Source organism: Pelophylax lessonae, assembly GCF_965119305.1.
Source record: "Pelophylax lessonae genome assembly, chromosome: 3".
NCBI classification, from domain to species: Eukaryota; Metazoa; Chordata; class Amphibia; order Anura; family Ranidae; genus Pelophylax; species Pelophylax lessonae.
The window spans coordinates 587,453,599-587,481,214 of NC_138770.1; the positions used below are offsets into that span (position 1 = coordinate 587,453,599).

At 45.3% G+C, this 27,616-nt stretch overlaps 1 protein-coding gene across 1 annotated transcript in view; it reads left to right on the forward strand.

The window, feature by feature from the left end:
- Positions 1 to 27,616, forward strand: part of APLF (aprataxin and PNKP like factor) — a 472,148-nt gene that overhangs the window by 79,090 nt on the left and 365,442 nt on the right. The window contains exon 3 of the mRNA XM_082250272.1: positions 13,843 to 14,009. Coding sequence (XP_082106398.1) covers positions 13,843 to 14,009 — 167 coding nt within the window. The remainder of the gene's footprint in view (positions 1 to 13,842; positions 14,010 to 27,616) is intronic.

A 27,616-nucleotide genomic window follows, 5' to 3' on the forward strand; every position in this document is an offset into this window, starting at 1 on the left:
TGACCTCGGTAGCCGCGGGCGCATAAGGACGAAGTTGAAAGAAATGAAGTTATTTTTAATTTAAAATAAGGTAAAGGAGCTGCGATGAACGCCCATTTGCTGGGACCTTCGCCACGGGCTACTGGAGGAGTGTGGAGGCCAGCCTCCTGCCCACGGACTACGGGGCCCTCGCTTGTAGGGGAGCCCCGCTCTGTGTGGGGGTGTATGCTGGGGGACCCTTGGAGTACTGTTACTTTGAATTCAAGTCCCTGTCACCCCAAGCGACACAGACTCTAGGCCTAAGCTGCCTACAACCAAGGACTTCACACAAGGAGAGACTAAACAGATGCTAATGACATAAGCCTCAGCTATGGTATACTGGGGGGATGTGAGTTGACACTTAAGTTATAATAAGGTGTTTTGAAAATTGAGATGGGCAGTCTGCGAGCCTATGTCTTCTGCTTTCATCTGTTTAGAGGTGGTGTGTGTTCACACTTCTAGAAATGCGTATTCGGCTATGTTTTGGGCTTGTTGTTTGTTGAGTCAATTATGATAATGCTAATCCTGTCTGAGCCTATTGTTTCTGTCCATATGGCCAGGTATGTTAATTATGTTCTGTATACAATACATTTGCATGATGTAATCAAGCACCTAAGACTGTATATATTGAAAGTGAGTTGTTGAATAAAGAGTCTTTGTTTTAACCCTTCATCGAGCTTAAGGCTGATGTTTGGGGGGGAATTGGGGACCATAGTCACTGCATCATGTGGGATTCGGGAGACCTAAGACAGAATCTAAATCTAATTTAGAAAGGTATATAGCTATGCATGAAGTAAAGTTTAAAATTAGGGTGGAACTCCGCTTTAAGAGACGGGGGAAAGTGGCATGGCCTTTTTTGCAGGAACCAAGCTTCGGCAGTGGGTTTTTTGTTTTGTGCAGGTGGCTTGTAGTTTTCATTGTGATTGACAATGGATCTACATTGTGGGACATTTTTATATATTATTTTAATATAGGACTTACGGTTTACTACTTTTTTTTTTTTGAATGAGTAGGGGTAGTGTATATCCCTGACATGGAATTGGGCATAGGGAACTGCTTTGAATGAGGACATAATCCTCCCTAATAACCTCATGCAAAGATGTACAGGATACCTTTTCCTTCTTACAATCTGAACCAGATCCCTTCAGGGCTACGACCTTTCTTGGCGGCAAGAATACCTTTGCCTGTACTGTGTCCACCAGGAAACCCAGGTACTGCAGATGCTGAACTGGCTGCAACGCTGACTTTGCAAAGTTCAGACTCCAACACAGACATTCTAAGAACTGAACTGTCTGGAACACGTTCTGGCTTAGAGCCAAAGTAATAGATCGTCTAGGTATCCTACCACTGCTATTCATTGAGACTTTAGAATAGCCAATACTGGAGCTAGGATCTTTGTGAACACTCATGGAGCCGTGGCTACAAACTGAAAATGACGGTCCTCTACTGCAAAGCGTAAAAACCTCTGATGGGCCTGAACGATAGGCACGTGAAGGTATGCAATTCTACTCCCTGCAGAAAGGCCATGACTGAGCGAATAGACTCCATTCGGAAAGTACAAATGTTTAGAAACTGGTTCAGAGCTTTGAGATGCAGAATAGGTCTCACGTCTCCATTTGGCTTGGGGACTATGAAAAGGTTTGAGTAAAAACCCCTGAATTTCTCGTCGTCCGGAACTTCTGTAATTACTGCTTGTGACCTCAAATGGTCCAGAGCCAGAAAGCGGGAACTTCTTTTAAGAAGATCTGCAGGTATGTTTGACTTTACAAACTGAGGATGAAGAAACACCTGAAATTCTAGTTTATACCCTTGCGAGATTGTGGAAATGACCCAGTTGTCCTGAATCATTTCCACCCCGACCTCCGAGAACCATAGCAGCCTTTCCCCCACCTGACTGAGTGGGGTGCCTTGGAGCTAGACTTGGTAGGTCTCTGGGTCCAGGGTTTCTTCTGCCCTTGAACTGAAGGCCTGGTTCTAGATCCAGAAGGCTGGGGCCTTCAAAACTGCTTGGGATTAGAAGTACTGGGAATCTGAGTGTTGGATTCCTTAGAAGAAGGATGTTTACTTCTCCTATTAACTAGTAGCAGCGCATTCTCCCCCCCCGAAATCCTTTGGATATATTTATCCAGATCGTCACCAAATAGGCGTTCCCCATGAAAGGGAAAGCCAGCCAGCAACCTTTTACACAGTAATTCCTTATACCAGCTTTTTAGGAAACCGTGACTTTTGCTGTATGGAGTCTTTAAGAGCATTTACTGCAAAACATAAAGCTTGAGGTAGATCTGCCTTCTGAATCTGAATCTTCAACAGACTCTTCTAGAGAAGGAACAGTACTTGATGCTCTTTTAATATTGTCTTTTTTGTATTGGAGACCCCGCAACAGAAAAGAAAGCTTTTAACAAAGATTCCGACTTTTTATCAGCTGGATCCTTAAAAACCTGGGCATTATCTACAAGACAAGTTAAACTGTTGTTAACAAAAGAAATGGCAGCATCCACAGTCCACACTGCATTTTCTTGTGAACTTTTCCCCCATAGGATATAACAAAGAAAACCTTTTGCGAGGAACATAAATTCTATTGGGGTGATCCTAATCAGCATATACTATCTGCTCTAAGAGCGGATGTAGGGGAAAAGCCTGAAGATTTTGAGGAGGGTGTAATGAACCTAACAAAGAAAAAGAGACTTCAGAAATCTTTAAGGGAGGTAATTTTAATACAGACTGGACCATTTCAGTGAGAGACTGAATTAACATTTTCTGGGATTGAAAGGCAGAGAATGACTCCTCAGATCTTGACTCCCCAGAAGTGGAAATCTCAGCTTGCCCTTCTACTGGGTCATTCACAGCTCCTTCTTCCACGTCCTCTACCCAATCCTTAACTAAAACAGGGAGGGCTCAGGTAAGTGGAATCTATCGCGTTTCTTCCCTCCTTGTGACGCTGAAGCAATCATGCCTGAAATCTTACCCTCAAGGCTGGCTAACACCGATGCCAAATTGTCCTTAGTGACTTAGGCTGAGACAGAATTACTAGATGTTGCTACCATGCCTGACAACCAGAATGACTCAGATTAGCCAGTCGCCTCTGGCCTTTCAGGGGATGTAAACACAGAGGAAGCATGGCTAGGATCTTCTAATCCTGACGGTGGCACACTAGTGCCCCCCCCACTCCTCTTTCGGGAGGACATTGTTCCGGCAAGAAAACTTGAGGTACTAACTTTAGTGTACTCAAGGCTTGTGCCAAGCTATACAGCTTCTCACACACAGCACTGCTATCCCAAAGTAACAGAACCTGTTCGTGCCTGTAAACATGCACCCACAGTGACAAGCTCTGCGTTACCTCCAGCTTCTGTTATTGCGCATGTGCAGCGAGCTACGTGCATGCCAATCACGTCATTGACAAGCCCCCTGCCAGCTCCACGTGCTTGTCCCTGTAAGTAGTGAATTATCGCGTACGTGCGTGGGATCTTTCGCTGCAGGGATGCCACCAAGGGTGCCCCCTGAACTTGGGACCACAGAGTGTAAGTGAATGCGCAGGCGGTATACACCTAAACGGTGGCTTCACTTACACGTGTAAATAGCGAACGTTCACACGTGCGTATGACCTTTCGCCGCAGGGATGCCTTCAAGGGTGCTCCCTCAACTTGGAGCCACAGTGTCCAAGCATCAGGGAGGTTCAGAGCAGACTCTAAGACAAACAAGGTGTGTTTTGTCACAGCTGACTACACATATGATCTCAAATGGAGACCTAAAACATGGCAATTGGTACTGTTAAATCAGAAGGAAACAGTGCATAAAAGTTTAAAGTGGACTTACCATTCCCGCCGCGGGATTCTGCCTAAAACAAGAATCCAATCTTCAGCCATTACGGCGGGGTTCTGTCACTTGTCGACTTTTAAGGACCGGGTCCCCTTATTTTTAGGGGCCACTCCCTTGGACCTGTAGAGCACCCTGCTGGAAAATGGATGGATCTGATTACTAATCCCCTTAGTTCAGAGATCTTAATCAGGGTTGTAGCATAATCAATCATTTTTTTTTTCTTCTTTGAAACTATGGAGAGCTTCTCCAAATGTGACCATCGCCTTTAAGAGACTGGCAAAAAAACTGAGGTACTTCCTGTATGGGAGGGGTTATAAAGAGGGGGACTTCCTGTCCTAATTGGTTGCTAGTGTCTAGTCACCGATAGGTGGCGTAGAGTAATGAATATGGCTGCTCTGTGTCCCGTGATGTACGATAAAGACACACACATTAAATGGAAAAAAAAAGAGGAAAAATGAACTGTTTAGTGAATTGCACGTTCATTAGTTAGATGTGAAATTAACTACAGTGCCTTGTGAAAGTATTCAGCCCCTTTACTTTGCAGCAAACTCTCTCCAGAAGTTCAGGGAGGATCTCTGAATGATCCAATGTTGGCCTAAATGACTAATGATGATAAATAGAATCCACCTGTGTGTAATCAAGTCTCCGTATCAATGCACCTGCGCTGTGATAGTCTCAGAGGTCCGTTTAAAGCGCAGAGAGCATCATGAAGAACAAGGAACACACCAGGCAGGTCCGAGATAATGTTGTGGAAAAGTTTAAAGCCAGATTTGGGTACAAAAAGATTTCCCAAGCTTTAAACATCCCAAGGAGCACTGTGCAAGCGATAATATTGAAATGGAAGGAGTATCGGACCACTGCAAATCTACGAAGACCTGGCCGTCCCTCTAAACTTTCAGCTCATACAAGGAGAAGACTGATCAGAGATGCAGCCAAGAGGCCCATGATCACTCTGGATGAACTGCAGAGATCTACAGCTGAGGTGGGAGACTCTGTCCATAGGACAACAATCAGTCGTATACTGTACAAATCTGGCCTTTATGGAAGAGTGGCAAGAAGAAAGCCATTTCTTAAAGATATCCATAAAAAGTGTCATTTAAAGTTTGCCACAAGCCACCTGGGAGACACACCAAACATGTGGAAGAAGGTGCTCTGGTCAGATGAAACCAAAATCGAACTTTTTGGCAACAATGCAAAACGTTATTTCTCTTACGTCTTCCGACAGTCGCCGCCTCTTCATATTCGTCACATATGGGGTATTAGACTTTGCTCCGAAGGAGTAGCTAGGCAACAGAATATGTTAACATTAAAGCTTTTAACATATCCCACCCTCAAGGGGTGGTCCCCTCAGTCAATACCCTCCTACTTCCTGCAACCATATCTCAGTTTTAATGTCTAGCTTGTCAGGAGTGGCTGGCTCTCTCTGTGCTGGGGCTTTCTGCCCCAGACTCTTTCTTCTTTTTTGAATTTTTGTTTGAGTTTTCTCTCTACCTTTACTTAGCTGTTCTTTTTGTCAGCGTTGGTTAGTTCTTCGGATGAAGAGGATCATGCGGGCTGGGTCTCGGGCTGATCCCCCTGGTCGCAGGTCGTGGGTCAGTGGCTTCCCAGCCTGCCATCGAGCGTTCAGCCAGGTAACGCTCCTGGCACAGTGAACGACCCATCCCTGTTCGGTGCAGGGATGATTGGTGAGGTGGCTACCTCACTGGACGCTGTGCGGTTTCTTAACCCCCATTCTGTGCGTCTTGTATGCGACTCTCCCTGCCTCATGTGCAGCGGCTTGTTCGCCTGTGTGGGTCCCCCACGCCACTGTGAGGTAAGTGTATTTATGTGGGGACCTGTCTGTCTGGGGGGGTGTCAGTCTGGGACTGTGTAACCTGCCTCTATTCACACTGTTTGTCTCCCTATCTCTCGGCTGCATGCTGTGGGCTGCAAGGGGGGGGGGGGAGCTGTGTGACACTATGTGTGTCAGCCTTGTCAGTGTGAGAAGCTGTGTGCTGTGGGGCATGTTTTGTGGCATGTTTGGGCATTATACAGCGATCGCTGCGGCGATCTGACATGTTTTTTTATACATGGATGACATGTGTGCATTACTGTACTGTGGAGTGGCGGTTTTGGCGCCAAACGGCGCCATTTTGCCTACACTCGCTCCGGCCGCATGTTTTACATGCATGGCGGCCATTTTCTTGTAGCCTCCCATAGGCTTTCATAGAGCGCCCTGGCAGCATCACTTCCTCTTCTCCAGGAACACCGATCGAGGCAGCAGCAGCGGCGAGGGTCTCCTCAGGTTTTATCCTTCCTATCCATTGCCTGTGTCAGTTTTATTGTCCCTGTGGGGGTCTCATTGTGCTTGTGTGTGGTGCGGTGGGCTGTTAACCCTTTATTATCCGGCATTTGTTATAGGGGCAATGGATTCTCAGGAGGGCAAATTTCCTACCGCCTTGGTGGAAAGCCAGGGGACCGCTGTTTCCCCCCCAGGGGGGGATTTAGCCACCATTGTGGCTGGCCTTGCTGCTCAGGTGCAGATGCTGGTGGCTGCTCAATCTACTAAAAGACCCAGAGTTGCTCTTTCCTCTGATTCTGAGGGTGAAGGTGATGGGGCTGTTATGGCGGGGGCCTCCTTATCGGGGTCCCGCTCCTCCCTGGATCTAGTGGGGTCCGAGGTGGAGGCTGACGTTGAAGGGGTTGATAATTCTCCCCCTGGCTCGCCTGAAGAGCTTGCAATCATGGATGAATTGATTGCTTCCATAAAGCAAACGCTGCGTTTGCAGGATGAAGTGTGTCCCCCCGCTGCCTTGGCGGCTTATGGGATGCAGAGAAAACGCAGGACGCCGCAGGTTTTTCCCTGCAATGATGATTTTCAGCGCGCTGTTAAGGAACAATGGCGCAATCTGCGCAAACCTTTTGCTGTACCAAGTAGGTTCAAGCTGCGTTATCCTTTCTCGCCTTCCACTGATGAAAGGTGGTGTGTGCCTCCCCCAGTGGATCACGCAATTGCGGTTTTAAACAAATCCACTGCGATTCCTGCAGAGGATTCCCCTGTGTTCCGTGATGCCACGGATAGGAGATTGGAGTCTCTTGCCCGTCATACTTATTCTGTTACGGGTTCTATGCTTAAGGCTCTGTTTGCTTCTCTCATGGCGGCCCAGGCGATCGCAAGTTGGACGCAGATGCTTAGGCGCGTCCTAGTGGCCGATTCGGCCTCGCCGGCGACCCTGGATATGGTGGATCAAATCCACCAGGGTGTCATGTATCTGTGTGATGCGGACTTGGACCTAGTTCCGTTAGCTGCACGGGTGCACAGCGTGGCGGTGTTGTCTCGCCGCCTGGTTTGGTTGAAATGTTGGTCGGTGGACCAGTCTTCACGTAAGACCTTAGCCAATCTGCCTTATGATGGGTCTCGCCTTTTTGGGGAGTCCTTGGATGTGTTGATTAAGGGGATCACCGGAGGTAAGAGCACTCTCTTGCCCCATTTCCCCAAGGCTAAGGGGGCTTCTGGGAAGAAGCATGCTAATTTTCGGCCCCCTCAGGGGTCCTTTCGTGCCTTTCGGTTGCACTACAAGGGCAAACCGTTCAAAGGTCAAGGCTCTCAGAAGAAGCCCTGGTCTGGTAAACAGAAGTCCGGTCAATCCGGATCCGCAGCCCATAACAGTGCGGCCTGAAGGGGCGCCCTCACCCAGTTTTGGGGTGGGGGGACGCTTGCTCGGTTTTCTTCAGCCCTGGTTGGCCCGTGTGCGGGACAGATGGGTTCAGGAGATCGTTCGATCTGGTTACAAGATCGAGTTTCTCTCTCGGCCGGAGAGCAGATTTTTTCCCTCAAATCTTCAACTGTCTCCAGAGCGTTTACGGGACCTGCACCTGGCGGTGCGGGACCTGAGGGCTCAGGGAGTGGTAGTTCCGGTGCCTCATCGGGACAGATTTCGGGGGTTTTATTCCAATCTGTTCACCGTGCCCAGAAAGGAGGGCAAGGTTCGTCCAATTCTGGACTTGAAGGCTCTGAACCGCTCTGTGCGGGTTCGCAAGTTCCGCATGGAATCCCTGCGATCGGTGGTGGCTGCCCTGGTTCCGGGGGAATTCATGGCATCCATCGATTTGAAGGATGCGTATCTTCACATCCCCATTTTCGAGGGTCACCAGAGGTACCTTCGATTTGCCATTGCGGAGGATCACTACCAGTTCGTGGCGTTGCCTTTTGGTCTCGCCTCGGCTCCGCGGGTCTTCACCAAGGTGCTTGCACCGGTTCTGGCATTATTGAGGGCCCAGGGCATTTCTGTCCTGGGGTATCTGGACGACATTCTGGTTCGGTCTGCGACCAGCCAGGGTCTGGAGAAGGACCTGTCTGTAACGATGCAAACTCTGCAGGAGTTTGGTTGGACGATAAATTTTCCAAAGTCGACGCGGAGTCCGTCGGTTCGTCTTCCCTACCTGGGAATCATTCTGGACTCGGTGCAGGCGAAGGTCTTCCTGCCGGAAGACAAACTCAGAACTCTTCAGGAGGAAGTCAGGTCCCTCAGGGACGTTCCGCACTCGTCTCTGCGGACGTGCATGAGATGTCTGGGATTGATGGTCTCGGCCTTCGAGGCGATTCCCTTCGCTCAGTTTCACACGCGGGGTCTCCAAGCGGAGATCCTGTCCATGTGGGACGGGCGACCTCACTCTCTGGATCTTCAAATCTCGTGGACTCATCGCACCAGAAGAGACCTTCTGTGGTGGCTCCAGTCCCCGATGGTGTCCGGGGGCAAGTCGTTTCGTCCTATCTCGTGGACGGAAATCACCACGGATGCCAGCCTGTCGGGCTGGGGTGGTGTTCTGGGCGTTCTGTCCGCCCAGGGGACTTGGACGGACCGGCTGCAGGGCTGCCCGGTTCGGGTGCAGACGGACAATGCCACGGCGGTGGCCTACATCAACCACCAAGGGGGCACCAGGAGTGCCCGACCGGCTCGAGAAGTGGCCGACATTCTGTCTTGGGCCGAGGCTCATGTCCCGGCGATAACGGCGGTTCACATTCCGGGGGTGGAGAACTGGCAGGCGGACTATCTGAGTCGCCAGACCCTGGATCAGGGGGAATGGTCTCTCCACCCGACTGTCTTCCAGATGTTGTGCGTGAAGTGGGGTCTTCCAGATGTGGACCTGTTCGCGTCTCGTCTCAACAACAAGGTGAGAAGGTTCATGGCAAGGACGCGCGACCCTCGGGCAGACGCGTCGGACGCGTTAGTTGCCCCGTGGCATCAGTACAGGCTGATGTACACGTTTCCACCGATTCAGTTGCTGTCCAGGTTCCTTCGCAGGTTACACTCGGAACGCAGCACGGTGATTCTTGTGGCACCGGACTGGCCTCGCCGGTCCTGGTACGCAGACCTCGTGAATCTGGCGGTCGACGCCCCGTGGCGTCTGCCTCTTCGAGACGATCTCCTGTCTCAAGGTCCAATATACCATCCTGCTTTACAGTCGCTGGCTTTGACGGCCTGGCTGTTGAGACCGAGGTCCTGAGGGAGAAGGGTCTCTCCCCAGAGGTCGTTCATACCTTGATCAACGCGAGGAAGTCTTCCTCGGGGAAGGTTTATTACCGTACTTGGAAGGCCTATTTTGCTTGGTGTGAGTCCAGGGGATTTTCTCCCCGCACGTACTCGGTTTCCCGAGTGCTGTCCTTCCTTCAAACGGGTGTCGATCAGCGTTTGGCGCTGGCTACGATAAAGGGTCAGGTGTCTGCGCTGGCCGTTCTGTTTCAACGTCCCGTGGCCTCCAACTCCTTGGTTGGCACTTTTGTTCAGGGTGTGCGGCATCTGGTTCCCCCTAGGAGGGATCCTCTGCCCCCTTGGGACTTGAATCTCGTTCTATCTGTGTTGCAACGTGCTCCTTTTGAACAGATCAGGGAGATCTTGTTGTCTATGTTGTCCAAAAAGGTTGCCTTTTTGGCTGCTATCACTTCGGCTCGCAGAGTGTCGGAGCTGGCAGCTTTGTCCTGCAAGTCTCCGTATCTGGTTGTTCATTTGGATAAGGTGGTCTTGCGACCTAATCCTTCTTTTCTTCCGAAACGAGTTTCGGAATTCCATCTTAATGAGGATATTGTCTTGCCTTCGCTGTGCGCGAAGCCTACACATCCAAAGGAGGTGAGATTACATTCTTTGGATGTTGTTCGGGCGATAAGGGTTTACCTTAAATCGACTGAGTCTTTTCGAAAGACGGATTCCTTGTTTGTTCTTCCAGAGGGTCCTCGGAAGGGCATGGCGGCGTCGGCCTCTACCTTTGCCAAATGGATCAGGCAGACCATTGAACAGGCCTATGCTTTGCAGGGGAAGGTTCCCCCTGTGCCTGTGAAGGCGCACTCTACTAGATCTCTGAGTACGTCTTGGGCCTGTCGTCATGGGGCTTCTGTAGCCCAGGTGTGTAAGGCGGCGACTTGGTCGACCGTGCACACTTTCACAAAATTCTACAAAGTAGATGTTCAGGCATCGGCGGATGCTTCCTTTGGCCGCAAGGTTCTTAGTGCGGCGATTCCCTAGGGTCCCTTGTTGGGGACCACTGGCTGTTGGGATAAGTTTTTTATCCCCTGGTTATTTGTCTTTTCCTGGGTTGTTGCTCCTGTTGAGCACCTGTTTTTTCCTGTTGCCCAGCTGGGTTCCTTCCTTTGGTAAGGTTCCTTTCTTTGATGCGGAGACTGCGTTGCCTTTCGGCGCGGATGCGTTTCCCACCCCTCATGTTTGCACTGCTTTGGGACGTCCCCATATGTGACGAATATGAAGAGGCGGCGACTGTCGGAGGACGTAAGAGAAAACGGAATTTTTGTAAAATCTTACCTGTAAAATTCCTTTCTCTGAGTCCTCCGACAGTCGCCGCCCCCGCCCCTCTTTTGGGGTTTGGTTGTATACTCTACTGCTATTCCACTAAAACTGAGATATGGTTGCAGGAAGTAGGGGTATTGACTGAGGGGACCACCCCTTGAGGGTGGGATATGTTAAAAGCTTTAATGTTAACATATTCTGTTGCCTAGCTACTCCTTCGGAGCAAAGTCTAATACCCCATATGTGACGAATATGAAGAGGCGGCGACTGTCGGAGGACTCAGAGAAAGGAATTTTACAGGTAAGATTTTACAAAAATTCCGTTGTTTGGCGTGAAAGCAACACAGCTCATCACCCTGAACACACCATCCCCACTGTCAAACATGGTGGTGGCAGCATCATGGTTTGGGCCTGCTTTTCTTCAGCAGGAACAGGGAAGATGGTTAAAATTGATGGAATTGATTCTGGAAGAAAACCTGATGGAGTCTGTAAAAGACCTGAGACTGGGACGGAGATTTGTCTTCCAACAAGACAATGATCCAAAACATAAAGCAAAATCTACAATGGAATGGTTCACAAATAAACATATCCAGGTGTTAGAATGGCCAAGTCAAAGTCCAGACCTGAATCCAATCGAGAATCTGTGGAAAGAACTGAAAACTGCTGTTCACAAATGCTCTCCATCCAACCTCACTGAGCTCGAGCTGTTTTGCAAGGAGAAATGGGCAAAAATTTCAGTCTCTCGATGTCCAAAACTGATAGAGACATACCCCAAGCGACTTACAGCTGTAATCGCAGAAAAAGGTGGCGCTACAAAGTATTAACTTAAGGGGGCTGAATAATTTTGCACGCCCAATTTTTCAGTTTTTTATTTGTTAAAAAAGTTTGAAATATCCAATAAATTTCGTTCCACTTAATGATTGTGTCCCACTTGTTGATTCTTCACAAAAAATTGCAGTTTTATATCTTTATGTTTGAAGCCTGAAATGTGGCAAAAGGTTGCAAAGTTCAAGGGGGCCGAATACTTTCGCAAGGCACTGTATTTTAACTCAAATAATCATGTGCTATTTAACTCTTAGTGAATTGACCCATTATTACTTATCTGCTCTTCATTGATTACTCCAAGTTCAAAGCACCTTCCTTCCTTTATAGCTACTTTGGAACGGTAATCAGCAAATATCTTCCTGCTGGAACAGGTTCAGTGTCCCCTCACCCTGAGATCCTCAATCTGCACCAAAATACATCCTTTTTCAAACCATCTTTTTTTCTTTTGCACTAATATCCAATATTCATTAAAACGTATCAGAAATAATTTTATAGATACCTCTTAAATGCCGCCAAGGCTTGGATTCCTCTTTGTTGGAGAGATAAATCCACCCCTTCACGACTACCCCCATTCAGATATGCCTACACGTTTTGTCCAATGATGAACACTTTATGGTTTGCATAAACTTGTACACACCATAAGTCTGAAGGAGTGGAAGTCAGCGTTATTTGGGGTTGAGTAGACCTATTTTTTCACGTCAACTGTTATCGGCATTCCTTGAGGCACCTTTGCTGTTTGATGGGTTCTTTTCTGATCCACACCACATGATATTAAGGGAATTAGTTTAGCATTGCATTAAAAATTGGCATTGTTGAGAAGCATGTACAATTTGTCTCCGTAACCTATTTAAAAAGCAGTGACATTCGTTACTAGTAACGTTATTGATTTCTTTAGTGTCTTTCTTTCTGAACAGCTTGGATTCAGACCTTCTCTAATGTTTCCAATCATGGCTTAAACTGCTTGTGGGGCAAGCTGGTGCCTTTAGATTTTTTTTTAAGACTATTAAGCTTAATGTATTTGACTATCCAGACCTGTGAAAACTATGTGAGTGTCTTTAATTAGTTTCTATCAGGATTTGAATCTGCCTTGGAAACGCTGCATGTTAAAAATGTTTTCTGCTAAATTGTACTTCCCAGCTGTCAATCATTTAGAGAAACTGTCTCTTTTTTCTCTTGAGTTTTCCCTCTTTTGGTCTAATCTATAAACCAGGGGTCTATAACTTTTCAGAATGAGGGCCACAGCGCCAATTTTTCACACATTCACGAGCCAAAAAAATCAGTTATTTAATAAATATATGTGTCCCCAATAGAGCCTCCCCACACATCTGTTTCCCCATCAGAACCTCTTCACCCATCTATGTCCACATTAGAACCTCCCCACACATTTGTGTCCCCATCAATGTCTTCCCTCACATCTGTGTCCCCATAAGAGACTCCCCACACATCTGTTTCCTCATTAGAGCCTCCAGGCACATCTGTGTCCACATCAGAACCTTTCCCCACATGTTTGTCCCCATCAGAGTCTCCCCCACATCTGTGTCCCCTTCAGAGTTTCCCTCACATCTATACCCAAAATTGCTGCACAATGCACGCATTTGCGACACGGTAGTACAGTTTATAGTTTTTAAGTGAGGCGACATTGGGCAATACTGTGCCTCGTGGATCTTTGACTCTTTCCATATTCAGGTAGATCTCCACATCTCCAAGGTTGCCTATTCTGTTTTAGATTATGAGATTATATGATTGAGTAGCACTTTTGTTAGGTGTACTAACTTTAGGTGCAAAGAGTGATATTTGGGTGAAAGAGAGTGCTGCACTTAATAATTTATTTTAATTATACCAGTAAGTAGAACATGTTTTTATTTTAGGTAAAAAAAAAAAAACAACAACCTTAAGCCGCATTTTGTGAGGCACGGCAGCCCATTCTATCAGCTGGAGTGAGGTTACCTACTGCGGGTGCATTATCCTACGAGAGGGCATTATTCAGCAGGACACCACCATTTTATTCTCTAGGGCCTCTGCTTTCAGAATATATATGTTTGGGGCTTAAAATGTTTTTTTAGCAAAAAAAAGAGGGCAAATTTGAATGTGTGTGAAAAAAAAAAGCCCTGGACAGCAAGTGGTTAAGCAAAAAAAAAGGCACTGGGACTCAAGTGGTTAAATCCTAGTGCTATTTTGATTGGCAACACATAATGGGATTTGAAGTTTCATAACAGATGGAGAGCCTCGGGTCCACTTCCTCCATTTTCATGTTCTATCCTCATGCTGTGTGGATATTTTCAGCCAGTGGAGTATAAAGGATGGCATTTGTGCCCTGTAATTGCTTCGTTTTCCTAGAACTGGGGAAACACACTATTGAGTTTTTAGTTTATAATGAGTGTTTGTCTTGCTTTATTTTCTTGCAGATACACGTGAATCCATGTTTTTATCAAGCCTCCAACAAGGGCACCTTTATAACTTTGAAAAGAGATGAATGGTGCTGGCTGTACTCTGGTGACTGCATCTCCCTCTTACCTGACAAATACTGTTTTCGGGTCATTGCACAACATCCTTCAGAGGAAGCAACACTGAGGTAAAGAAATTGCTCTGTGTACTATTAATAATGACATTTGTTTAAAGGGTTAGCTCACCTTTACCACGAAAACTGCCTAGGTAGATAAAAACAAACTGTATAGATTTGACCAAAGTCAACCATTTGCTGTCCGCGTAACGTACACTTATTGCAGCAGTTCGGCTCTATTGCACGAAAACATGTACCTGTAGGTATTTTGTGCAATAGCCTCTAGATGGCGCACACGGGGCTGGAGAAATTATCATGCGCTGATTGGAGAGAGGGGGGGCAATCCGATATCCGCCTGCCACCCACGATCGTTCCCGAGAGAGGCAGAACGGCGGTCTGCCTTTGTAAACTAAGCAGATCGCCGTTCTGACAGGGGTGAAGATGGAGACCTTGTGTTTCTGCTAAGCAGGAACATAGATCTCTGTCTTCCCTCAGTCATAGGCACCCCCTAGGGACACATTTAACCCTTTGATCACCCCTGATGTTAACCCCTTCCCTGCAGTGTTAATTTTGGCAGCAAATTTCAATTTAGTTTTAGTCTTAGTCTTAGGACTAAAATGGCATTTTAGTTTTAGTCCCATTTTAGTCTTCTGAAAGTGTTTTAGTCGTATTTAGTCGACTAAAACTCCAGTATATTTTAGTCGACTAAAACGTCCTACATTTTAGTCGACTAAAACTAATTTTAGTCATCTATAATCAAATGGGTGTAGTTCAATTGTAATTTGTAATGCATTATTTAAGCATTTCTCTACAATTTCCAAACTCATTATATACTACTGCTGGTCCTGGAGTGAAAAATCGAATATGTTATTATTTATGGTATTAAGCTTTGAGCATGCACCAGTGTTAATTTTGGCAGCAAATTTCGATTTAGTTTTAGTTATAGTCTTTTGACTAAAATGCCATTTTAGTCGTATTTTAGTCTTAAGACTAAAATTCCCTTTTAGTTTTAGTCGTATTTTAGTCTTAAGACTAAAATGCCATTTTAGTTTTAGTCTTATTTTAGTCATCTGAATTGTGTTAGTCGACGAAAACGTTTTAGTCGGTTTTAGTCGACGAAATTAACACTGCTTCCCTGTCAGTGTCATTAGTACAGTAACAGTGCATATTTTTTTAGCACCGATCACTGTGTTGGTGTCACTGGTCCCCAAAAAGTGTCACTTAGTGTCAGGTGTCCGATCTGTCGCAGTCTTGCTATAAGTCACTGTTTGCTGCCATTACTAGTAAAAAAATAAATAAATAAAAATTCCATAAAAATATCTCATTGTAGATGCTCTAACTTTTACGCAGCTGCAAACCAAACAATATACACTTTTTGGGGATTTTTTTTTTTTTTTACAAAAATGTGTAGCAAAATATACAGTCAGGTCCATAAATATTGGGACATCGACACAATTCTAATCTTTTTGGCTCTATACACCACCACAATGGATTTGAAATGAAACAAACAAGTTGCCCTTTAACTGCAGACTTTCAGCTTTAATTTGAGGGTATTTACATCCAGATCAGGTGAACGGTGTAGAAATTACAACAGTTTGTATGTGTGCCTCCCACTTTTTAAGGGACCAAAACTAATGGGACAGATTAACAATCATAAATCAAACTTTCACTTTTTAATACTTGGTTGCAAATCTTTTGCAGTCAATTACAGCCTGAACTCTGGAACGCATAGACATAACCAGACGCTGGGTTTCATCCCTGGTGATGCTCTGCCTGGCCTCTACTGCAACTGTCTTCAGTTCCTGCTTGTTCTTGGGGCATTTTCCCTTCAGTTTTGTCTTCAGAAAGTGAAATGCATGCTCAATCGGATTCAGATCAGGTGATTGACTTGGCCATTGCATAACATTCCACTTCTTTCCCTTAAAAAACTCTTTGGTTGCTTTCACAGTATGCTTCGGGTCATTGTCCATCTGCACTGTGAAGCACCGTCCAATGAGTTCTGAAGCATTTGGCTGAATATGAGCAGATAATATTGCCCGAAACTTCAGAATTTATCCTGCTGCTTTTGTCAGCAGTCACATCATCAATAAATACAAGAGAACCAGTTCCATTGGCAACCATACATGCCCACGCCATGACACTACCACCACCATGCTTCACTGATGAGGTGGTATGCTTTGCATCATGAGCAGTTCCTTTCCTTCTCCATTATCTTCTCTTCCCATCACTCTGGTACAAGTTGATCTTGGTCTCATCTGTCCATAGGATGTTGTTCCAGAACTGTGAAGGCTTTTTTAGATGTTGTTTGGCAAACTCTAATCTGGCCTTCCTGTTTTTGAGGCTCACCAATGGTTTACATCTTGTGGTGAACCCTCTGTATTCACTCTGGTGAAGTCTTCTCTTGATTGTTGACTTTGATACACATACACCTACCTCCTGGAGAGTGTTCTTGATCTGGCCAACTGTTGTGAAAGGTGTTTTCTTCACCTGGGAAAGAATTCTTCGGTCATCCACCACAGTTGTTTTCCGTGGTCTTCCGGGTCTTTTGGTGTTGCTGAGCTCACCGGTGCGTTCTTTCTTTTTAAGGATGTTCCAAACAGTTGATTTGGCCACACCTAATGTTTTTGCTATCTCTCTGATGGGTTTGTTTTGTTTTTTCAGCCTAATGATGGCTTGCTTCACTGATAGTGACAGCTCTTTGGATCTCATATTGAGAACTGACAGCAACAGATTCCAAATGGAAATAGCACACTTGAAATGATCTCTGGACCTTTTATCTGCTCCTTGTAAATGGGATAATGAGGGAATAACACACACCTGGCCATGGAACAGCTGAGCAGCCAATTGTCCCATTACTTATGGTCCCTTAAAAAGTGGGAGGCACATATACAAACTGTTGTAATTCCTACATCTTTCACCTGATTTGGATGTAAATACCCTCAAATTAAAGCTGAAAGACTGCAGTTAAAGCACATCTGGTTTGTTTCATTTCAAATCCATTGTGGTGGTGTATAGAGCCAACAAGATGAGAATTGTGTCAATGTCCCAATATTTATGGACCTGACTGTATATTGGCCTAAACTGATAAAGAAATTAGATTTTTACATTTTTCATTGGTTGTGTTTTATAGCCAAAAGTAAAAAGTATTGTTTTTTTTTTCTTTTTTCAAAATTGTTGCTCTTTTTGTTTATAACGCAAAAAATAAGAACTGCAGAGGTGATCAAATACCACCAAAAGAAAGTTCTAATTGTGGGGAAAAAAGGACTTCAGTTTTATTTGGGTACAGCGTGGCACGACAACGCAATTGTCAGTTACAATAACGTAGTACTGTATCGTAAAAAATGGCCTGGTCTCTAAGGAGGTAAAACCTTCGGGGGCTGAAGTGAGTAAAGTAGAACAATAGGCAGAACTTTTTTTTTCCCATTTTGGATATAAGAAAGGGTTATAACCCCTGTGAAATTTTTTTTTCTGCCATCTGTGTCCCAAATCTGAGATTTCCCTTCACTTCCTGTCCCATAATCAAACCGGAAGTGAGAAGAAATCCCAGAAAATTAAGGGAATTCCTTGGGGACCCCCCATCAGAACTAGTGTCCCCATTGGAAGATTTCCTTTCTATTACTTTTCTGGGGACAACCGAAAATTTGGGATTTTCTTTTACTTTCACTTTTAATGATAGTGGTAAGCAATACAAATAGAGAGGGTGAATCTCCCTATTGGGGGCACAGACAGCGATAAAAACTGAGAAGTGTTGCAATCCCTCTACACTCTATCCAAAATATCACGCGAGAACACAGGGGGCGGGGGTCTAATGGTGACGTCACCAGATAGCTACGCCCCATGGCTATATGTCAGGGAGCAGAGCTAGCATTACCACAGGAGACTGCGTCGGAGGAGGACCGGGTCAGCGGTGGAGAAGACAGCAGAGGCGGAGAATACCGGAGGCAGAAGAGCGGAGGAAGAAGACCTGAGGGAGAAGATTGGAGGAAGATTTTTAATAAAGGACTTCTCAAAACTGTCTCTTGTCTTTATATACACTACACTACCTTTTGTGGGGTGAATGGGTAGGGGTACAATGTATTCCATACTTATTCACATGGGGGGGGTCTAAGGGCATGGGGCTTCCAGACTCCGATAAGCCCCCTGCCCGCAGACCCCCACAACCACCGCCCAGGGTTGTCGGGAAAAGGCCCTTGTCCCCATCAACGTGGGGGCAAGGTGCTTTGGGGTGGAGGGGGGGTGCAGACCTCCCGCGCTCCAAAGCACCCACCCCCCTTGTTATGGGCATGTGACCTGGTATGGTCCAGAAAAGGAGGGGGGGGGGACTGGCTTGTCCCCTCTCTTTTTTTGACCCGCCGAACTGCATGCTCGGATAAGGGTCTGTTGATTTGGGGGGGCACAACATTTTTTCTTTTTTTGACGTGGGGGTTCCTCAAAATCCATACAAGACTGAAGGGTCTAATACGGTCTTGGGGGGGACACTTCTTTTTTTTTTTTCAATTTAGTGGGCAGTTCCCTTTCAAGATCCATACCAGACTCAAAGGGCCTGGTATGAAACTTGGGGGGGGGGGGGGGGCCCACGCTGTTATTTTTTAAATTTTGGCGTGGGGTTTCCCTTCAAGATCCTCACACCATGCTGATCCGACTTGGATTTGACTTCTATTTAAATCAATGGGCTGAAAGTCAGATAAAAGACGGCCCTCATAGGGAACCATTGATTTTGAATAGAGGTAGAGAAATGCTGCTAAAAGCTAACGTGGCTAAACGCGCATTAAGGCCAATGCAAAAAGCTACTAAAAGCGTGTTTTTACAGCTGCTTTTTCCTGGTGTTGGTGGTGGCTCTGCAGCTCGTTTTTTCTAACGGCCTGTGTGCATGAGGCCTTAAGTTGCACAGTGTGATTTTATCTACAGGAGTCCCTTACCCACATAGGCAGTTCTTTGGTAAAGGTGAACTATACCTTTAAGCATTCTGTGTGCAAGGATGTGGCTTCCATATTGGTGTATCACATTGAGTGTCTATATTTCTGCAGTTCAATTGAATCCAGCAGGTTCATGACTGGATGCAAGTTTAAAGCATTCAATGCTGTTGATGCACAAGTAAATCCTTCTATGCTAGTTTTGTAATTTGTCACTGTAAAACCAGCTACATAGACTGTACAAGTTAGCAACACAGACAGGACAGATTTCCTCTACTTATGTAATAGTGTATGGAATGAATCAGTTTCATTAAAGTAACACTGAGAGGCAGAAACCTCAGTTGGGATGAAGCCTAATCTAGGAGGTCTCCGTTAAACCCTTGACCTCTGGAAGATTTACCCTCCTTTATGTCTAGGTTATTTTTTGTGATATGGCGCTGGGTTCTTTAACTGACAGTTGGGTGGTCATGTAATAATGCTGTACCCAAATAAAATGTATGTAATTTGTTTCCACAAATAGAGCTTTTATTTTGGCGGTATTTGATCTCTACTGCGCTTTTTATTTTTTACGCAATAAACAAAAAAAAGACCAACAATTTTTATAAAAAGCATATCCAATAAAAGATTTTAAAAATCCAAATTTCTTTATAAATTTTGACCAATATGTATTCTGCTACATAGTTTTGGTAAAACATTCAAATAAGTGTATTTTGATTAGTTTGCGCAAAAGTTATCATGTCTATAAACTATGGTATAGCTACTGACTTTTTTTTTTTATACTAGTAATGGCGGCAATCAGCAGTTTATAGCGGGACTGCGATATTGCGGCAGAAAATCTGCACATTATTAGTGATACTAACACAGTGATCAGTGCTAAAAATATGCACTGTTACGGTACTAATGACACTGGCTGGGAAGGGATTAAACATAGGACGATAAAAGGGTTAACTGTGTGCCTAACCAGTGTTGTGCTGTACTGTATGTGCTGCTTTTACTAGGGGAAGAGATGGATTTTGTTTCCCAGCTTTGCAGGGGCACAAAATCTATCCCTACCCTCCTGTCAGAACGGAGATCTGCCTTGTTCACATAGGCAATTCTCCATTCTGAGTCTCTGCCTGATGATCGGCAGGTGTCAGCGGACATCCAGTGCCCAGCACCCGCAGATCGGCTTGCAGAAGCAAATCACAGCAGAAGTGGTGCGCACGTGCCCCTGTAAGCGAACGTGCAGAATCACACACACACACACACATATATATATATATATATATATATGTGATTCTGCACAGGGGAGCCTGTAGCAATAAATCTGCTATGGGATGGTCAGTAAGTGGTTAATAGAACAAGGTTTGTCCAGTTGTGTGTGTCTGGATGTAGGTTGCCATCACCCCATAATGTAAATGAAGAAGAAATTCCCCTAGAATGTGGGATTTTAAGGGCGACCTTAAAGCGGAGTTCAAGCCTTTTCACTCACCTGTCCCACGGTCCGGCGATGCGGCCACCCGAAGCCTCGATCCTCTTCCCTCTGGTCTCAGCGGCGCCGGCATCACTGGTGTGGGCACCCGGCTGTGACAGTTTGCGGCTTCACAGCCGGGTACGCGCTGCGCATGTGCGAGTTGCACTGCACGTCTTGATTGGCCGGAAATCTTCTGAGACCTCTGACATGTCCCAGAAGATTGCAGGGAGGGAGGGGGAGAGAAGAACTTCCGTTCAGGGCGCCGCGGCGCTCCGAGCGGAAGTGGGAGCGGGTACCTGTCAAAACTAGGTACCCGCTCCCCCCCCAAAAAAATTACATGCCAAATGTGGCATGTCAAGGGATATTACTACCTAAAACGGAAGTTCCACTTTTGGGTGGAACTCCGCTTTTACATCCAATTATAGGAACAACCATATATAAAAAAACATATATTTATTGAATTAGCATATAAAAAGCATTATCAAAATGTAACATGTGGATACAAAGTCATGGCTAACAACATATGTCAAACATAACAAAGGGACTGAGTCAATGCCTGAATTCCAGGGAAGAGCTGACGCGTTTCGGATGTGGCATTCTAGTAGAGCTCTACTGGAACTCCTTCATTCATATCATCATGGTCACTTTATAATGGCATACGGAGCAGTGCACAAATACTTCATATTAGCACCAAATGTGGACGGTGGGATCACCAAGGAGTAATTCTTCCGGGTGTGCTACACCCTTACCTTACTGCTGTAAGGTTACAGCATTTAAAGATGGATTTCCAAAAGATCCTATAATCATCCCGGGAGGGGGGGGGGGGTGTATGTTGGAGGGCGCGGTGGTATCCTTACTGCTGCAAGGACAGCTGGTAACCAGAGATGATCTCCTGAAGAAGTCACGTGACCATGACGATACGCGTAGAGACGTTAGGCAGACGCGGAAGTGCAGCATCACGGACCGTTCGGGACTCCTTGCCCCAACACCTATACACCGTATATTGGATACTTAACTGTAAGTTGCTACTTATTTTTTAATAAAACCGTTTCAAAAATACTACACCAGAAGAAGCCTTTTGTCTATTCACCCTTACTTGGAGCATATAGGATACTGTGACGTCCCCTACCCCCTCGGATGGTCTGAGGAATACAAGGAACCTTGTATTATTTATTAGATGTATGGACTTTTTGATTAGCTCTCATCTGCGGCTGATTTTACTACTTAGTAATTAATTAACCTAATCCTGTTGTCACGCAGTCACCTTGTACACTGCAGTCCCCTATTCACACTCTAAATGTTTTATGATTTAATCACTGCCATTTATTGGTGTCACTGTTCTGTTATTTATGACTGGCACTCTAGCCTCAGTTATTATTTGCACTTTTGCTGCACCAGTAGCACTCTATATTGTCATTCCGTTTACAACACAGGAGTCACATTTTTATTTACGGATTTTATCCATACCATTGATCTTTGTATCTTTTAAGTGGAACCCCATCACTGTACTACTGGCTATATACACACTTTTGTTGCACTTTATACTGTCACCCTGCTTACAGCACAAAAGTCACATTATGTTTACGGATTGTACTTATACCATTGATTTCTGTACCTTATTACGGATAAGCGCAGCTTCATTACTGTACCACTTGCTATCTATTCAGTTTCTTTGGAAAGGCTGAAATAGGAGCCGCAGCTATCCCTTATCTTTAGTTTGTTATATATTTCTATTCTTATTCCACTCTTTTGTTGATAGCGCAGAGGCTTCCTCATACAATTTATCAAGTGGTTAATATGGCTTGCATGATAAAGGAGGAAGCAGCTTTATTCCCCTTTTTTAAGGCATTTTATACCCTCTATTTTTGATCTACCTGATGATCTGGCCAGTAACACACTGTATTAGGGTGGCTACACTCTGGAAGCAACAGAGACACCTTTGGGCAAGAGCATTGTTAGCCTGGGGGAAGGGTAGTTTGATGTACTAGCAGATTAACCACTTACGGACTGCCTGCCGCAGTTTTACATTGCTACTTTGACGTTAAATACCTGTGTTATGGTAGCAGATAGCTGTCATAACCCGGTATTTTCTTACGGGGCGAGCGGTCCTCTTTCACATAAAAGTGGTCCCAGTGGCAGATTCGCCACAAGACCACTTTTATGGGTGGCGGGAGAGGTTCCCCCTCCCCTCCTGCCACTTCCCGGGCGTTTTCCCCGCTTACCGGAGCCGTCGGTAGCAGGGAAAATGATCCAGTCCTTTCATATCCTAGGCAGGAAGTCGAGTGAGGGCAGGATAGACAGGACTCTCTGAGGACGTCACAGGAAGTGACGAAATGCATTAGATTGGAACGCATTGTGTCGTTACGTCATGTAAGGTGAAACGCAAGCCGGAAGCACCACTCGCCACTCTGCAGGGAGGACGCGCAGCCCGCACCGCTGACCACCAGTGATCCGCTTTTAAAATTTATTGCATTTTAACCCAAATTGTGGGTAATAAACTTTATTATCAAACTACTACACTATCTGGAGCTTCGTTCTCCTTCCCCCATATCCAAACTGGCCGTACATCCCGGAGTTTAAGGAGCCGGCACCAATCCATAGGATCCTAAAAGGGAAACCATCCCAGCCCAGGGGGCAACTAAGCACAAGTGGTCCTAATGCCATAAGGCATATAGGATCCACAAGATCCGGTAAGTGATTCACTTCACCCACACACATGGCAAAACTAATCAATGTGATGGACAATCACGTTTGAGCACTTGCACCTTTTGAATCCGTTGGAAAACTCACAATCACTGAGAACTTTGTTAATATAATATTTGAGCACTACAGTCACCTTTTTGGACTTTATCCCTGATCATATTCATTGAACATATTTATTGATATATTATTTAATAAGTCACTGATGCATAATGTGGCACTTATTTATTTATTAGATTATTGATTGATTTTGATACTGTTATTTATATAAGGCTGTTCACAAGTCACCTTATAATCACTATTATTATCACCATATTTATATCTATTAACTTTTATTGACAGAATAATATATAATTTTACTGACAGTTTTTATGTTTATCACATAAAAACTGTTTTAGTTAATATCACTGTTAATCAAGCAATACTGCGCAGGAGTGAGATTGCATGTTGGGTAACCAGCTGCACAAAATCCAGGAAATAAGGCCTGGTCACCTTTAGCTGCCCACATCCTGCATGGCCTTGCCGGAATCAAGGGACACAAAAGAAAACTTATCAGTTTGTAAGTGATTTTATTGTGCACATAGCCAGCAATATCCATTATTGTTATGGTGATTTACAACAATCGCTATCATTTTATTAGTGTAATTTGGGCAATGGGACTGGAACTCTGTCTCAGCGGGGAACGAGCGCGGGTGTCAGGCGGCAATCAGAGCCGCCTGCTCCGTGCATCGGATTCCCCGCTGCTGAGTGGGGACGGGAGCGTGCTCGCCCCCTAGCTGCCGGCGCGTGACCGATGTAGCCCTACGACGGTTCGTGCAGGAGGGCCAGCCTGCCGCAGTATATATGAGGTGGGTGATCCGGAACCTGTAAAATCTAATTTTCTCCATATTTAATTCCCCTAGCACACAGAACTACTTTAATTAAATGTTTATTTCTTTTTGCTACTGTTCTTGAAAAATATGTGCAGATCCTATTTTGTTATATTTGGTGCAAACACAACTATTTAAAGGAAATCTGTCATCATAGATTTAAGGGGCTGACATTGCTTTACTCCATCTAAAAATGCTTGGTGCTTATCTGTCTCTCTTGATAGCCCTGCCCCTGACCCAGTACCAACTTGCCGAAAGTAGTGTCAGAAATTGTCAGAAATTCTGCATGCCTTTTCCAAGTCACTGAAAGATGAAAGCTGTTACGCCGAGTAAATAGATAGCTAACATGTCATGCTTTAAAATTGTGCATGCTCCTGGAATGACGCCAAACTATGGTACCTAAAAATCTCCATAGGCAACCTTTTAAAAATGTCTACAGGTTACCAGTTTAGAGTTACAAAGGAGTTTTAGTGCTTGAATTATTGCTCTCGCTCATACGTTCGTGGCGATACCTTACATTTGTGGTGCAAACACTGTGTACATATGGGCGTGACCTATATATGCGTTCACTACTGCCCGAGCACGCAGGGATGGGGAAACTTTAAAAATGTTTTTTAATTTTGTATTTTTAATTTTTACACTGTCCCTTTTTAAAAATTTATTTTTGATCACTTGTATTGCTATCGCAAGGAATGTAAACATCTGTTATAGTCTCTTAGGCCCCTTTAACACTTGTGCGACTTGTGGGACTGCAAAGTCGCATGTCAAGTCATACCGCATGATTTCCAATGAGTACCATTCATATCTGTGCGACTTCAAAGTAGTCCCTGCACTAGTTTGGTCCAACTTTGCTGTGACTTGAGGTCCATAGACCTCAAGATTACACAGGCATTGCTTCAAGTCGCGTCAAAGTCATGTCAAAGTCGTTCGGCAAAGTTGCGTGACTTTCAGGTGGCACAAGTGTAAAAGGGGCCTTAAGTACGTGTAGCTAAAAAAAAAAGACTGTTCAAAACTGCAACAGCTGTCTTGCGTTTTTATTATGCATCCATTGGGAACTAAAGTCACGCAACTTGTTTGTCAGACGCAGACCAAAGCTAGACAGGTACAATGTTGTACATAATAATATTAAGCAGTTGTAGTTAAAGAATGAGTAGAGTTGCACCAAGCATCCCAAATCTTATGGTGTTTACGGAGACAACCTCAGTTGTCGTAAATTATTTTCTCCTAGGGAATGATTTGATTTACTGGGTTAACCCACTGAGGGATTATAGGAGGAGATAGTTTTAACATTTAAACTCAATCAGCTTTTAGGCTAAAAACAAGGTTTTTCCTAAAAATGTTTTGGTGTACTTAGGTCACACTTCCTCATCTAAAAGTCCCAGCAGGCATATCCATGGGGTTAGCAGGACTGGGGTAGAACTTATTGTGGAGAGCAGAACTACCACCTTTCCATTATCAGTGTATGTCTGGGCAGAACCACATCAGATGTATAGAATCTGCTTGAGACTGTGCACATCTAGTACAGTTGTATGTGGGAATACGATACGATGCATGGCAAAAAGGAGGGTGAGTGTAAGTTTGATAGATGATGTACAGTATATGTTCCAAATAATTATTCAGGGCCAGTAATACTGTTAAGTGAGAGGAGCATACTTCCTCCCAATCCTCTTCAGTTATAGAGGGGATTAAGGACTGCCACTTGGCCCTGACCTGCAAAGGAGACCTGCCCAGCTTTACCACTTTACCACCGGAGGATTTTCCTGCTTAACGTCCAGGCCACTTTTTGCAACTTGGCACTGCGTGACTTTAACTGACAATTGCGCGGTCATGCAACCCTATACCCAAACGAGATTTACGTCCTTTTTTTCCCACACACATTCCTGGCAGGGAAAAGGGTTAACATCAGGGACAAGCAAAAGGTTAAATGTGTCCCTAGGCAGTGCTTTCTAACTGTGTGGGGATGCTTGTACTGTGGGAAGACAGAGATCCATGTTCCCGCTTAGCAGAAACACAGGATCTCTGTCTTCCCTTGTCACAGAACGGCGATCTGCCTTGTTGACATATGCAGACCGCCATTCTGCCTCGGCCGGGAACGATCCTTGGACCCACTGATTGGCTCCCGCTGTGTCTAATTACAGTGGAAGCTGGTCACAGGAGCAAGAGTGCGCACCGCAAACCTGGAAGTGAAGAAGACGTAAAGGTACATGATTTCGTCTGTAGGAGCCATCGCCCCAAAGTACATATACCTGGGGAGGTCAGCAAGCAGTTAATTGAGTAAACATGCAGCTTCCCAAATTTTTTTTGTATCTACTGAAAAAAAAGTCATAATTTTACAAAACGGGGAAAGAATAAGACAGGCAATATGCAGTCTCAAATACAAAAATCAAACTAGAAAGAAAAAAAAAAATTCAAACATTATTCAAAGCTGCCTGAGTAGACCTAACATTGTGGATCTGGTATGTTATCCTAAGGGTCCTTTCACACGAACGATCCAATCAGAACCGCCTGTCAGTTTTTTAGGCGGACCTGATCGGATCCTCAATGCATCCCTATGGGGCAGCAGATGTCAGCGGAGACATCTCCGCTGACACCCGCTGCTATTCGATTCCAATCCTGTCTGAAATCCGGACGGATCGGATCGGATGAGAATGGACAGGCAGTCTGTTCTCACCTGATTCCCCCATAGAGGACAGCAGAGATCTGACAGCTTCCTCTCCGCACACAGAGCGGAAACGGAGCTGTCATCCGCCTGCTCAGCGGGGATCGGCGGATCGATCCCCGCTGAGCAGAACGGAGTCCGCCATCGGGGGCGGACTGTGTGAAAGGACCCTAAGGCCCCTTTCACACAGGCGGACTGTTCATATCCGCCTGTCCGTTTGTTTGGCGGATCTGAACGGATGCCCAATGCATCTCTATGGGGCATCGGATGTCAGCGGAGACATGTCCGCTGACATCTGATCCGATCCGTCAAATCTGGATGGATGGAAACCCTATTTTCCATGCGTTCAGCGGATCAGATGGGATAGGATCTGATGAGAACGGACAGACGGTCCGTTCCCATCCGATTCCCCCATAGGGAACAGTGGGACCCGACAGCTCTGTCGTCGTACACAGCTGCCATCCGCCTGCTCAGCGAGGGATCGGCGAATCGAAAACGGAGTCCGCTGACAGACTCCCCTGTGTGAAAGGGGCCTTAGGCATATGGCATATGTTGGACATAGTCCATAAAAGTTGAACCCCTAGTCAGAAAAAACAGTGCTACAATCATACAAAAGATTTGAACTTGAGCCTGCTAAGCAAATATAAGTCATACAGTGGGTACGGAAAGTATTCAGACCCCCTTAAATTTTTCACTCTTTGTTATATTGCAGCCATTTGCTAAAATCATTTAAGTTCATTCTTCTTCCTCATGAATGTACACATAGCACCCCATACTGACAGAAAAACACAGAATTGTTGACATTGTTGCAGATTTATTAAAAAAGAAAAACTGAAATATCACATGGTCCTAAGTATTCAGACCCTTTGCTCAGTATTTAGTAGAAGCCCCCTTTTGATCTAATACAGCCAGGAGTCTTTTTGGGAAAGATGCAACAAGTCTTTCACACCTGGATTTGGGGATCCTCTGCCATTCCTCCTTGCAGATCCTCTCCAGTTCTGTCAGGTTGGATGGTAAACGTTGGTGGACAGCCATTTTTAGGTCTCTCCAGAGATGCTCAATTGGGTTTAAGTCAGGGCTCTGGC